The sequence below is a fragment of the Orbicella franksi genome, chromosome 4 (assembly GCF_964199315.1).
Source record: "Orbicella franksi chromosome 4, jaOrbFran1.1, whole genome shotgun sequence".
In the NCBI taxonomy this organism is placed as follows: domain Eukaryota; kingdom Metazoa; phylum Cnidaria; class Anthozoa; order Scleractinia; family Merulinidae; genus Orbicella; species Orbicella franksi.
This window is the reverse complement of record NC_138148.1, coordinates 6,497,125-6,512,193: the sequence shown is the minus strand read 5'-3', so window position 1 is coordinate 6,512,193 and position 15,069 is coordinate 6,497,125. Positions and strand designations below refer to the sequence as shown.

The 15,069-nt window shown below is 39.5% G+C and overlaps 1 protein-coding gene across 2 annotated transcripts; it reads right to left on the bottom strand.

Annotated features, from left to right (window-relative positions):
- Positions 1–3,473: 3,473 nt before the first annotated feature.
- On the bottom strand, positions 3,474–13,914 carry LOC145484255 (uncharacterized). 2 transcript variants are annotated; one of them, XM_081462896.1, is made up of 6 exons: positions 12,687–13,914; positions 10,703–10,962; positions 10,206–10,317; positions 9,378–9,417; positions 8,582–8,711; positions 3,474–8,395 (listed from the first exon to the last, which is right to left on the bottom strand). In XM_081462896.1, the coding sequence occupies exons 1-6, from the start codon at positions 12,757–12,759 to the stop codon at positions 7,877–7,879; spliced, it is 1,134 nt and encodes a 377-aa protein (XP_081319022.1). In that variant the 5' UTR covers positions 12,760–13,914; the 3' UTR covers positions 3,474–7,876. The 2 variants fall into 2 exon arrangements, with proteins under 2 accessions (XP_081319022.1, XP_081319023.1); XM_081462897.1 differs by having other exon boundaries at positions 9,378–9,408.
- Positions 13,915–15,069: the final 1,155 nt, after the last annotated feature.

Here is a 15,069-nt window from a genome sequence, read left to right as displayed (position 1 = left end):
CAAAGGCGAAACGCTACCTTGTACATCCATGCCTATGTCAATTTGCCGTGGATGACCATTACTCAATCAATAAGACAGACGGTGTATGTAATGTTTAGTAGAAACATCCCCACGGAAGTAATGCTCTGCGTACGCGAAGTAAAGTTTAGGTTATTGTTCCTGTCGTGGCTGCACTACGACGCTGAGGATGAAGTGATTATCAACAGATTAACTCTTCATTCATCTTTTTCACTCCCATTTACCCTGAAGACACAGCTTGGGTGTAACGTGTAACTTTTATTGTAACTCAAAAAACTCGTAAAACAAAACAAAAACAAAAACAAAGAGTCTGAGTCTTTATAACGTTTATTGAGTAATGGTAATAAAAATAATAACATGAACTCCGAAAGAGAATTGATTACAATTTTTAACTCTTTAAGTCTTGACCGTCGGTATTCCACAAAGTGTTGGGAACTAAACTCGTTTCCAGTTTCACAGACTCTTGGTCCCTGGCCCCAAAACGCACGATATTCTACCCTAGTTTTTTTTTAATTTTGGTCATGAAGTCTATGCCTGATCCGTTCCTTATTCTTGGCATAATAACTTCTCCAATATCCGTTGATCCGTTCCCTGTTGTTTTTACAGTATTGTCTGAAAACGTTCGAAAATATCCGAAGATTGCCGAGGAAGATCCGTGGGATACCATTTGCTACCACTCGCTATTTGAGCTATTTGTTTAACACGAGGAGAAAAATTCATGCATCATGTATAATATTGTTTGCATAGGTAATCATACCGTATAGAGTTATTTGCACGAGTGAGTTTTTCAAAAAGCTGAAAATTGCGCGAGCCGCTTTGAAAAAAAAACTCCCAAGTGCAAATTAATTTCTAATTGAACTCGAAACATGAAAAAAATTTCCGCGATACAACGGTAAAAAGTAACTTGGTCAGCGGTCAGCTTCAAAAGAAAACACGAACTCGATTTTCCGATGAATTCTGACCGCCTATAGAAGTTTTTCAGAGTGTTGTCCGAAGGGCATACGAAACTTTCTGAACATTTTCTAAAATGTTCCGGAGATTCCCGAAGATTTCCGAATTAATTATTATTTTTAATTATTATTTTATTTTATTTCTTTTATTTTTTATTTATCTTATTTCATGTTTTAATACCCTCGACATGGTACCCTCGACCCTCGACATAGTACCCTCGACCCTCGACCCTCGACAAAAACCCAGACTCTCAGCGTCGTAGTGCAGCCACGACAGGAACAATAACCTAAACTTTACTTCGCGTACGCAGAGCATTACTTCCGTGGGGATGTTTCTACTAAACATTCCATACACCGTCTGTTTTATTGATTGAGTAATGGTCATCCACGGCAAATTGACATAGGCATGGATGTACAAGGTAGCGTTTCGCCTTTGCTGCACGAAGATGGTGAGTCTTGTATAAAATTCAAACCAGATGGAAAGATTCGCATGGTACGGCAAGGTCCCCCACGAAACAATAATACGATTGTGAATATGATAAGGTCGTCCCCCTCGCCGATACCTGTTGATGGCATTCGTTGCGTTGGTAATCCTCTCGCATACCACCTCCTCCCAAGGTGAAAGTTGTTCCTCATCTTCATTCTTCCGAGGATTTGAGGTTTTGTAATGTCCGCACTTATCTGAGTATTGTAACTCCAGTTGCAAACATATCTTGTGCAAAAATTTTCCACAGCAATAAGTTCTCGCGGTACATCCAGTCAAGTGCTCTTTCACAAACCTAATCTGGATGATTTTCTATCCTTTTGGTCTTCGGTTAAAAGAGCGAACCTCACCCTACAAGATGTATTTCTAGGTAAATTAGACGCAGAAATAGAAATATTAAATTACATTATTACGCTTGTTAAACTAGAAATTTGGATAAGTAGGAAACGTGGTGTAACTCCTAATCTAAGTGCTTTTAAGGAAATTGTCAAAATGAAATTTAGAACTGAGAAATGTATAGCTATGAAAAACAACACAGAAACAACACAGCCATATCCATATATGCAAAAGAAACTGGATGTTGGTTATTCTTAGGACAGAATGGGTTAGCTAGTGTAGCTATTGTAAATTCCTATCACCTCAAATCAAACAATTTGTTTCTACTTCTCAATTTGTTTTTACCTCAAAGCTGATGCACGTTGGCTTGGCTGCGCGACCAGTTGGTCATAAGGCTGCTTGACATGTCGCTAATCATAGACTAATAACTGTATCCACAAAAGAGCAAATAAGCACCCATTGGGCTAAATACGCTGTATATTAAACAATTAGATTATGAGCTCGAGATTTCTGTCGTTGCACCCTATAAGCATAGAAATCGATTGTAACGTCAGGTTCATAGCGACTGTTGAAAGGCCGAATTGTCACTTGCTAGACAACTTGTCGCGATGAGACTAGCGTGTGTGGGAGATTCTTTACTAATCGAATAAAGCCAGAGATCACGGAAAATCAGCTGTGATTGACGGTGATTTAATTGACGATAATCGAACGTAAACTGAAATATAATGTAATGAATAAACTAATTACTAGATAATAGAAGATTACAAGATGACAAGAGTCACGAAACAATAATAGCAAACATTCCAATCATAACTGCGATATGACAATACTTCCAGTCAAACTTCTCAGTAAAGATACAATTAAAATCATCAGTGATCCCAAGCAGCCGTATCAAGAAATGGTCTATTGTTCCGGCTCAACATCATACGTTAAGCAAAAATGAATAGCCTTTTGTTCTTGGTAACCCTGAGGGACTTCATCCGAAGCCAAACCAAAATCGTCGCCGTTGTTCGGAAAACTTTCGGCAGAACAATTAAGCTGCACTTGGGGGTGGGCAGCGTAATTTTTTCTCTCGTAAAGTCAATTCTCACCGGTGTACCCCAAGGCAAATTGACCGCCGCTGCGCGCATCGAGGTGATCACAATTCAAAAACTAATTATCCACATGTGTCGCATTCGGACCACGTCTCTCTAAATACAACCCCCGGTTTAAATCCCTTTTTATTCTAATTCCGACTCGTTTTAGTAGGTATGCTGCTGAAAACATTCTTTGTCTGTCATTCTTGCGGCGTTACAACTTTTCTGCTTTTTATTAAGTCGACCGCGCGGTGGTTAGAGTGAAGAATGCGTGACTGAAATTCTGTTTTTGCGCGTATAAATCTTTCTCTGAAACCTGGCAATCGTCATGGAAGTTATTCGTTTTCAATTTTTTGAGTGTTCGCGGAGCGTCCAGATTTTGACTCAACTGTTTTCAGTCGAGCGCGCGGCACTTTATAAACGAGGTGTGACTTTTTAGTTGTGAAAGAGCGCCGTTGTTTTCAATCAAGCTCGCAGCAAACGAAGGTGTGATCTTTACCTTAATCTCTACCAAAGCAATTGACCGTTGCAACCGAATTCTGATAATTTATGTTCAAGTTTAACTTAAAAATTTTACTTAGGGTTAAACGGGGAAAATATATCGTAAGTATTTGAGTAAGACTAAAATTTCTTGAAGGAGATTGATTAATGATTTTACAAAAGCGTTAGCCAGTGGGATGAGATAGTGGGAGAGGGCGGGGATAATGCTTTTCATGCACGCTAATAAAAGAACACTTAACCTGATGAATGAAGCGCGGCATTTGAATGAACTCAATTTTAGTAAACAAATCTAGAACGGTGGAGTCGTGATTCACAAAAAATACGTTGAGAGTAAAGCGGAAATTATTAAAGAGCGAAGAAACGCTACCCAAAACATCGCGTCTGTAATTTTAATTATTTGTTCCCTGATTTCTTTCCGCTGGAAATCGCTGTGGACATCAGATGCGCGAGCTTCGAAGCGCTGTTAAGAGCTATTAATCTGTGGCCGAATGCTCGACTGAAAGCAGTCTCTCCTCCTGCTTTTCAATCCGTGGGTCGAACGCGGAAACAGCGGAAGCGCGAAGCGAGCAGCTTTGCCGCTCGATCATCGCGCTCGCTATTTTCGCGTTCATCCTACACTGATCTAATGGGTTTTAGAGCGAAAAAGAGCCTGTTCGCAATCTAGCCAAATGCGAACTTCACTTTCACTCCCACGCGTGGTGAGTTTATCAGGTTAGAGCAATTTGAAAGAAAAAAAGATGCCTTACTTGTCGGCAGCTTTTACTTTCACTTTTAAATACATGTGTACAACCGTCACCCTACCAGCCACCCCACCGCAACTATTTGCACCGACAGGATTATACCAATACCATCTCCCCTCGGGAGAATTTGTCTTCCATTCAGTCTTTCCGATCGTTTAAATTTCGCACTCGTATGGTAATCGGAAATTTCAAAAACTCCCGCGGGCATTTAGAACCTTATACCGCCATTGTTCAAAATGACCATATAAGACCAATTTTAGATCTTATAACAATGCCTATTGTTATCAATGTTGAGCCGGTTTTCTTGATACGGATACGCATACTGCTAACTGTCCTAATACAATAAATGATAACACTCTAAAAACTTGAAAGCAATAAAATTGTACGATGCGATAAAAACGTGCTTGCGTGAGCGCCACTGAAAGCGATGTGGGAATTTACTAGCAAGGAAAGGACTTAACTGAATTACCAGAGATTCTTATAGGAAAGTTGCTAAATAGAAACCTAAGCTAGGGGGAGTGTGAACTATAAAGATCTATCGCTAAAAACAAGATGAAATAAAAACTTTGAAAACTGGGGCTCTGCCACGTGTTGGACTTAGTACAATAGGCTGTTGTATAAAAAAACCGAGACTAAAGGTACTTAAGGTTAAAAAACGTCAAAACTTGAAACTTATACTAAAAAGCAAGCATAGAAAATAGTTTGTACTTACACATCGGTTCCCGCTTGCACTCTAAATAGTCAAGGGTAGCTTAAAACTTAATTTACTTGAAAACACGTACTGTGCACGCACGATAACTGAAACTTGAACTACTGGCGGGAATATGCCGCTAACACTATCTATATACGTCCACGTGTAAAAACTGATGACGTCATTGCTAAGCAACAAATTGGCGAATCAGAAAGAATTAAGATTACTCACTTAATTAGAGAAGCCTCGATATAGTGTTCATTACATCGATATCTACTAGTCGTTCAAAACTTTATCCAAACCCTGAAAAAATGGCGTACAAAGAGTCTAAAAGAGTTATTTGGAGACAGTTGAAAGGGCTGAAATTTGATAAAATTTGCTTAGGAACCCGTGCACCTGTAGAATAAAACCGCTTGTAGACACTTAACATTTGACATTTCACTTAAGAAACATTTAGCCAAAAACAACAAGACACAGGATATGTTGCCTGAGAAACGAGTCCACCCATTCAATTCAGTGATTGCGAATTAACAGGACATATTTTTCATGGCTTACAGACGGACTAGCATTGATGCGCTTTCATCTTCAGAATTGACTAGTTCTTCCTCGCCGTCCGCGCGAATAATAAAGGCTAAAGTTTACATTTAATTATAACACACTCATTAATTTTCGCGCGATTTTATTGGCCACTTTAATACGTCACGTGGTGTAAATCACCGGACAGTTATCACGCTATAACCCCCACCTGCGTTGATATTTGTCCTCCGATTACAAGCTATTACTTCCGTCGAAAAAAAACAATGCCAGCGTGAAAGAAGTTTCGACTTTTAATCTTTATTCTTTTACGTACAGGGAGAAAAAACAACTCGTCTCGTAGAGTCTGATGATATTGACATTAAAAAGCTGGTCGCAAATGCTGTTCCGGAAAGTGCAAAGTGCAACAAAATACTAACGAACGAGCATAAGCTAAAAGCGTTGAGTTTTCGAGGTTTGATCTAAGGGGCGTTGCGAGGGCTTATTCACATGATAGTTTATCAAGATTTTGGTCCAATCACAAGGGAAATAAAGTTAATGAAACCAATTAAAACGTACTTGCTATCGTCAGTCGTGCGCATTCACTATTACATCAACAGTAGTAGCTTTCTACGAGCAGTTTACGCGCGATATGAAAATTAATGGGGGGGGCGGGGGTTATGAAATAAATAAACCCCTTTCTGGCTTGCTGGTACATCGGCTGATAATGCCCTTGGCTGAGAGATTGTCCTCAAAATTTCACATTTGCCCTCGAGGCCTCGCTTCTCGGCCAAATGTTCATTTTTCGGACAATCTCTCAGCCCCAGGCATTATCAGCCGACATACCAGCCGCCTGAAGGGGTTTATTTACTAAATAATCTCCACTTTGAAAAGTGATTTCATTGGTAGATATATTGTAAATGTTTCGCGCGCATGAAGGCCAAAGGAAAGGAAGTAATAGCATCAGAAACTTTTGTCAAACAAAAACAAATCAGCGCTCATGCGTGAGTGAGTTTAAGAAAAATGTGAAGCTTTTCAGAAAACACAGGCTTCTTCTGCACTTACGTTATGATACTGAATCAGCAACAACATCAGTTTTCTATAAGTAAGATGCTTGGAAGACTTTCCAAATTTGACGCGAACAACTTGCCTGTAGGTGTTAAGCACAACACACGTACTTTTTCACCATTCCTGACAGCAGGAAGTTGAACGGCGTCATAACTCGTCTTTCCCTGATCATAAATAGTAAAGCAGTGTAGCAAACTATTGAATGTTAACTAAAGTCACTTAAAATTCGACCCTGCGACTCAGCTGAAAGCCAAAGAGATACACTTTAGATCTGGTATCTAAGCCCCTCCGCTGGGTAGGGTTCCGGAGGCTTTTCATGCGAGGTTTCTGGTTTCCGTGAGGTCTTTATATTGTGACGCAACGCTGCGTCGGGGAGGAAAGTAAAAAATTCCGCCGCATGAACAAGTGAAAAAACATCTGGTACACGGGATAATAAGACTCAGATCACTGCACCGCATCGGCGTTACCAAGACCTGGGGCTCTCACGGGTCTAGCAAACAAAGAAGCATGGTTGTTTATTATATCTCTCAGTTAGTAAGTGCTGTGAATGGTCAATTTAGTAGGCCGTATTCTACTGTACGGTCCGCTAAAATTTAAATCTGTTTTTGTTGCCAAACTATTTCGTGATTTATCGCCAAGTGTTCTTAACTTCTATAGCGAGTAAAAGTTTAAAGCTTTCTTTTAATTCTAAAATTTAGCATTGAAACCTGCTAACGTCTTAAGAGTCATTTAACGACGATTTCAAATTGACTCGTTTTGCTTTCGACGTGCGTCAGAAATTTGAAGCCGTTCCGCGTGAATAGAAATCGTTCCCGAACCCGCCAGACTCACAAGTAGAGATATAATATCTTACTAACCTCGTCTTTTCGGTCCGTACTGTAAGTTACATATCTCATTTTTAACCTTCGATTTATGACCCGCGCCCTTCGCGCTTGAGCCATGAATCGATGGGGAAAAGACTCGGTCCGTAACTTACAGTACGCCCCTCGAACTTGGTTAGGAAGGGGTATTTATTTTCAGGAAGAAAAAGATTATTGTTAGATTATTTTGAGGGTGAGGGGAAAGTTGCAGAATATTAACAGGGAACTTTGCTCCAGAAAATGATTGAATTTATCAATGGTGACCAAGAGCATCGCATCTAGGTAACCTCGCCCTCTGGAAGATAATTGCGCTCCATTAAGTTTCTCTGATTTGTGAGGATGAACACCAGTCACTTGAATCTTGAGGGTTGAGTTCATCTTATGTGTAACGCATGTGTCAAAAGTACTCGAGTATTAGTTGAACAAGTTAATTCCCAGCACACGTTTATTTTGTTTTAAAACTTGAAGGCTCTTTCTTATAAAAGAAAAAACAAACAAACAAACAAACAAAACTAACAGAACCTACTGACATACTACTAAGATCAATCTGTCGAAATCATTTCAGTTTCTAGTTTGCACTTTTCTGTTTTTCTATCTTCTACAGGTCGGTCTAAATTACGTTTCTATGTCAGTTTCTTCTCACTGCACTAGGATGTAACCCATGGCTTTGATTTTTTTGCCTCCATTGTCAGGACTTAAAGAGGCAGCGTTTCCACAGGTATTAGAGTCTTCAGGATGCCCTCCTGTACCAAACCCGATTCTTGAGTTGCAACTGCCACAATTATTTTGCTGGTTACCAAGAATACCAATTCGTGCTTTGGAATTAGAGCCTCTGGAACCAACAGCATTGAACCCTTCTTTGTTACAGCGGAGCTGCAAGGAGGCCTGTGAGCCAATCAGCGTCTTCCACGTGTTACGACCCAATGAGGTGTAGCGGTATTGCCCGTCAGCTATCAGTGAGTACAGAGAGTTGGCCTGCTTGTTGATGACAATGAAGTTAATCTGATTGCCGATCTTCATACCAAGACAGATTTTGGAGAAAGATGTTTTCCAGTAGGTTGGTAACTTGGTCTCTTGTGAGTCAAACACAGTCTCCCCTCCAGGAAGGTTGTATTCATTCTTATCGCTCCAGTACAGGGAGTCATAGTGAAAAGTGCTCTGAGGAGGAATAAAAAGGAAAACATCTTACCTAAACCTTTTTCTATTAAATTTAACTTACCAGACATAACTTAAATCGCTTTTAAATGTAATGCATGGCTTAAAAGGCATCGGTATGAAACAACCACAACTGAATATTCTGAACTGAGTTTTGAAAACTTTGGCTTACAGTAGCTTGTAATATACCTTGCTGCCGTCAATCTTCATGACCGGCGTCCATCCTCCATCTCCACATCCAAAATCTCCCAAGTGACAGAGAACAGAAACTGGTTTTGAGTCAACATGAAGCGTAACCAGCTGACTCACCCTCGACCTGCTGAATACGAAGTTATCTATCATAAAAGGGATTAATACAAGTGCATTTAAATAATCGTCGCACTAAGTGATGTTAACAAACTTTAGATCATTGCACAAGTAGGAGTTTTCAAACACAGTGTTTATTATGGTCTCGACTATCACTTTTCACAGCGATATAGCGCAGGTGGTCTCTTTTTCGACTCGTCGGAGACAAGGAGGAGTGAAAATTTTGGGAACACTACTGCATTGAAATTGTTATTACAAGGACGAAACAAAACAAAATTGGCTATTTAACAAATTAGTGTGAACAAGCTGGAAACCTAAAAGAGATAAAAAAAAACAAAGAGCCAAAACACCATGCCTCTTGAAAAAACTTAAGAATTAAAGGCTTCCTTTCAATGGCTCATAAACATTCGCATGCGTAGATGTTAATAGAAGGTCTTGCCAAAGGCGCTGCTCCGGTCTGCAGTACCTACTTATGTTTAATAATAGACCAGTGTATATCAGCTTTCATGGCCCATTAAACTAGGCCATAACGATTTTCTAAGTAAAAACCCATTAAACGAGGTTTTAGCAAAAGAATACTGAACTAAAAAAAAAGCAAAACCTCTTTTTAAGAAAAGGGTCTGTTTGCAGGGTGACACTCAACGCTTTTTCAATATTTTCCGAGACTTTAATGACTTACTTGTATACGTCATAGAGTATCCTACAAGACTCTACAAGACCTAAATCCGGAAGACACAGAAAAATGTATATGTCAATTTGTCTCAGAACAACAAATGCCATAAGATTTTTAGCCATTATTTCAGTAGAGTAGTGTTGCAGTGATGATGTTCATGGTGTTATTGATCCAAAGAAACTTTCATATAAACATAACCAGTAGTTTTAAGGCCGATACACAAGGCGGGTTTTGTTCTAGGAGCATGCTTCAGGATCAATTTGCACGACTTGTACACACTGGGGAGCATAATGTGGGAATTTACTCTATGTTTGTTCAATTTGCCCCGGGATCTTGACCCTAAACAATTAACCGGTCTAACGTTGTTGTGCATTTTGCAGGGTGGGAATTTTGCTCCCGAGAATGAATTACGTCCATGAAATCTTTGGTACACAGGGAGGAGCTCTGCTCTTGGCCGGAACGTGCCCCTGGAGCAAAACCCGGGAGCAAAACCCCTCGTGTCTATCGGCCTTTAGTCGGTCGTACTACGCAAGTGTAATATGGCTTTTTGACACTAAAAAAAATACAGATATCTAAGATTTTAGTGGCAGTTAAAAAGGGAACAATATTTGTTTTTCGAGCCTGTAAACTACTGCTAGCCTGAGAAGCGGTCGTAAAAACTGGATAGAGAGAGGGAGGGGAGAGTGGGGAGAGGAAGAAGGGACAGTGGGAGAGTTTCTTGCCTCCCACATCTCCCCTACCCGTTTCATGTTTGCTGCTTAGTTCCTTGCCCCCGAGTGAGGGATAGGGCTGGCGTTTCATGTTTACCCTTGGCTAACTACTGCCTGTGTTTACCTTTGTCGCAGTTTTCTCCTGTAATGTTAGCTGGACACACGCAGTGGTATTTCTTCTCTGTAAATCCACTCAAGCATGTTCCACTGAAGCAAGGATTACTAGAACACGCGTTCTGATGAGAACAAAATACATTCAACTTTAACTTTGGAGTATTATTAAAGCTTGAGGCTTTAAAGGGTTCGAACGTACACACTTTGCAAAATGTCCTTTGTTTGAAATTTCGCTTCGAATTCTTTGAAGATCTTATCAGACAACGAGCCGACGGTTTTTGCTCCTGAAATCACCCGCATAATAGGGAAATTTTAAATTATACAAGTTGGCAAAAGAAACAAGAAGCGATGAAGCGAGCTAGCCATAGGATCGTCCATCTTTTGCTTCCCCTTCGTGTATTGCCGTAGCACATTAGGTAAAAGAAAGAGACCGCTGGCAGGCTAAAGATGTTATTATCCTTTCTTTACACATGAAGAATAATTTAAAGCTGAATATTAATCTCTCACCTCAGTGCCGGTGTAGGTAAAGCCTGGTCGGGCTTTCAGATCGTCAGGGTGTAAAGAGTGATCCGAATTACTCAGCTCGCAAATCACTTTGTCGTTTATCACTGGACCGATATTGATTGACACGCAGCGACTCTCCATAACACATTGACTTCTGCAGGGATTACGTACATCCAGTGGTAGAGTAAGGTTTTTAATCACGTGACCAAGAAGAGCGCGGCCATCTATCTCCGAGGTAAATTTAACGTGTCGGTTGCACGTGCCTGCGAGTTGATCAAACAATTCTTACAAAAGAACATAAAAAATTTACGAAGAGCCTTTATCAATGACAGAGCGCCTGAAATTCCTATTTGTATGACATTAATGCACTATCCTCAAAAAGAATAAAGTGAAAACAGTAAAATGTGAAGGCACATTCCACATGTAGGACCAGCAGGAATTATTTCTCTTTGCAATGAGTTTGGCATGTACTAAAACCTCATTTAGCTAAATTTCATCTGGTAGGAAGTCAATTTCATCAAAATGCCCAAAATGTATTTGTGTTCCATCCCGTTAACAGTCTTAACTTTTTTTCACTTGCAACTTGCTACAATACTGAAATTGGACATTTACCGGTTTAGCGTGAAACTACAATCATATAAATCATTAAAGCTATTTGGGCTGTTTGCGCCATTAATGCGTGAATGCGGCATACAAATCGTGAATGATTGATTGATTGTGGTTTCACTCTAAAGTGGAACCTAGCTCCCTTTATTTAAACTGGCTGCAAGATGTTTCCTATTTTGTCGCTAAAAAAATGCTCTTAACGCCATGGGATAGAAATAAAGTTTGATGAAATTAACTTCCAACAAGGACCCTAGCCTACAAGCTGTACGTTTTATTTAGATGAGACATATTTGTATTTTTGCCAACGAGAATCGCTAATCGTTTGAATGCACTTCTCAAACTTGCACGAGGATCAAGGCGAGCACAATTGAAAAGAAATTTCAGATATCACGAGTGGTATAAATCCTTCATTGTGCGAGCTTTCATACGATTTACACATCATTAGATAACTTAGAAATGCACCTTATTGATTTGCTTCAAAGTGCAAATGAAAAATTAACGACAAATTTGCCTGCTCTCAACCAGTCACAGTGAAATTATTTTCTCATGTTTTAGTACTTTGAGAATCGACGAGGAAACATCAATAAAGGGAACTCCCTTTTCTCAAAAAAATGTTACAAAGCAAACGAACCAATTGCAACAGACAGTAACGCGCCCACATAAGCGCGTGCACGTACACAACATCAAAGTTTTCCCTCAGCGTTCTTAACCAGCCTTCATAATTAAGTAAACGTAGTTAGATCAAAGTTGGACTCTTGCGGCACAATTAAGAAAACAGCATGAAAAATACAAAGTGTGCATTGTTATTGGAAAATGAATCATTAAGGTGATTCCTCAGTATTGCATTGCGCATCCTTAATTACTGCGCGCGATTTTTGCGTCATTAGCGCGCGCACATAAGCGCGTGCACGTACACAACATCAAAGTTTTTCCTCAAACTAAGCTCGACAGCGAAAAAAATGTTCGTTTACGCTGAAACGAGCATGGTGACCTATATTTTTTATTGCATAATTTTGGTGCACAAATTATCCTCTTTATTTTAAAGAATTAAGAAAAAAATTGTTAGGAAGGCACAAAAGATATAGCTAAAAGAGTGCACAAAACCGTTACTCGAGGATGCGAATTATGACCTCGAAAACAACGATTCGAGCAACGTTTTGACTCAAATGTCGTTTAGAATTGTGTCATTTTGCCATAAATTGTATATTACATTGTTCCATGCGCCCGAGACTTTCTACCTAGCAAGATTTTTTTCAAATATTGCTTGGTAGGTAACATTTAGGGAAAGTTTAAAAAAAAAAATTGTTCACCAACTTTTATTCCGGAAGAATAACCTTGAGGAAAGAAAACTTATCAACAGAAAAAAATAGACAGAACTCACCTTTAGAACAGATTGCCTCTTGTATGAGACCAGATGAAACCAATAAAATTGCGCACATCAGAACATTAAGCATAGTGAAAGGAAACGAGGGCTGAACAAGTTAATTCAATTCCAACTGAGAAGGTCGGCTTTTTTAACGACCGACTTCGCTTTGTTTCCGAACAAACTGAAAGCTTTGAAATCGATATTTGGCTTTTTGGTACCCGGCAGTTCTGTATTCCGTGTTTATTTTGGTCAATCAGAGAGGTAGAGAAGACATGCAGCCGCCTCCATTAGTCAAGAACTGGAACATTGAATGAGCTTGTTTGTTTTTAATTTAATCGCTTTAACAGCATTCCCTTTTGTTACTGACAGTAGAAAGAATTATGTTTGCTTCGGGAAAGGGATAACCAAATATCCTCCTTTTTTGATAATTTATCAAAATTCTTAGCAGCAGATAATTAAAGGAATTTTTCACCCTTAATAAGCAAACCATCCTGTTGGCGTCTTATTACCTCATTTCGAGAAATAACTGTTAAATAAACTAAAGAGAACAACGATTCAAATTCTTCCAACTAAAACTATGCTTAAGACAACAAACCAGTAAGGATAGTTTGAGTGTTGGCATCGTGGATGCAGATTGTCGGTTAAAATTTTAATGAGTCGTAATGTCTTCCATGTTCTCATTGAAGTCCATTAGCAACTATCAATTATTTATTGAGGCATTAATGTCTCATGTGTAGTCTTACATCTTATTTTGGCGAAATATCCTAGGTTCGCTTTCTTGTTGAGCCGTATTGCCAGTGCAGGTACAGATATGTTATCCTCATAATCCTATTCGGCCAAACTGAAAAAAAAAAAAACGGTTTAAAATTTGTAATTGAAATCAGGAGATGGTTCTCCATACAATAAGTAGAATTAAAATCCATCAAACATTTTCGCTCGCACGCGATTGGTCTAAACGCGTCACGTGACTTGATATTCCTTAGCTAAAAGTAGGGAACATCCGAGCGATATTCCACGATTTTCAAAACCGACTTCAAGGATTCAAGTCTCACACATAAAAACTAATGTCACGATGGCAGAATGGTTTGCTTTCGTACTGAAGGAAGAAGGCTAAACTTGCTGGTCGATAAAGCGGTACCAGAAAACACTAAAAAGTCCACTTCATACGCTGTTAACGTTTTTGACGGTAATTTGTAACTTGTGACAATGTGCAAATACACAAGCTCGTTGCGAGATTATCGCTTTGTTTGAGACAAGTTTCATTTTGTTCAACAGTCTTTAAATTAAAAATGTGACAAAAAAAAAAAAACATCCTAAAAGAGGAAAAGTTGTTAGCCACTCTCATTCTCGAGTATTTATAATATTCTTTGAGCCCGGCGAAAGGAGAAAGCAATTAACAAGGTATTAAACAAGTTTACAAAAGAAGAGCTCGTAAATATTTTGCGTAGATTGTATGTCAACGCTTGCTCCCACGACGGCAAATATTACAGTCGTAATATAATTCAATGAGAACAATTCGAGCTGGCCTGGATAGGTATTTAAATAAAGAAAACCTAAACTTCAGTATTCTGTTTTGACAGACAGTTTAATCTGCAAATGATACTCTCAATGCTCACCTGGTCGAGCTCGCTCGAAGGCAAAATTTCGTCCACAAAACAAAAACCAGCGTTAATACCTGTAGACATTGAACTTCTCTACGAAAATAAGCAGTTTGGCCTGGAAACACCAGAAAGCTCACTACAAGCTTACCACTTCGTCGCTGGCTGCGCTTAATGTCAGGTTAGCAAAGAAATTAAAGTGCTCTTATGAAAACTTGCTCCCGTGCCCGCGCTACTTGTGGCCGGGGACATCGCCGCTCGCTCGTCACGCTCACACTCACGCTCGCACGCGTGCTTGTTTTGCGTTTTTCCCCACAAATTTTCGAGGAAAAGAGAGACTGCTCGTAGTCTCGACCTGCATCGAAAGACATCAACTTTAAGTTGGTAAATAACTTAGCTGTTTGGTTTGTAAAGGTGGGAGAGGAAGAAGAAGAAGAAGAAGAAGAAGAAGAAGAAGAAGAAGAAGAAGAAGAAGAAGAAGAAGGAGGAGGAGGAGGAGGAGGAGGAGGAGGAGGAGGAGAAGAAGTTTTAATTCACATCAGTAACTAAGGAATCGACTGAACTCGGTGGCAAACTTTGTTACCCAGCCATGTCCACATGTACAAAAGAAACAAGATTATGGTTATTCTTAGGACAGAAGGGGTTGATTACCTAGCTAGTGTAACTATCATAAATCTGTATAACCTCAAATCAAGCAATTTGTTTTTATTTATCAATTTGTTTTTACCTCAAAGCTGATGCACGTTTGGTTGGCTGCCCGACTAGCTGGTCATAGGGCTGTCCGACATGTCGCTATTCGC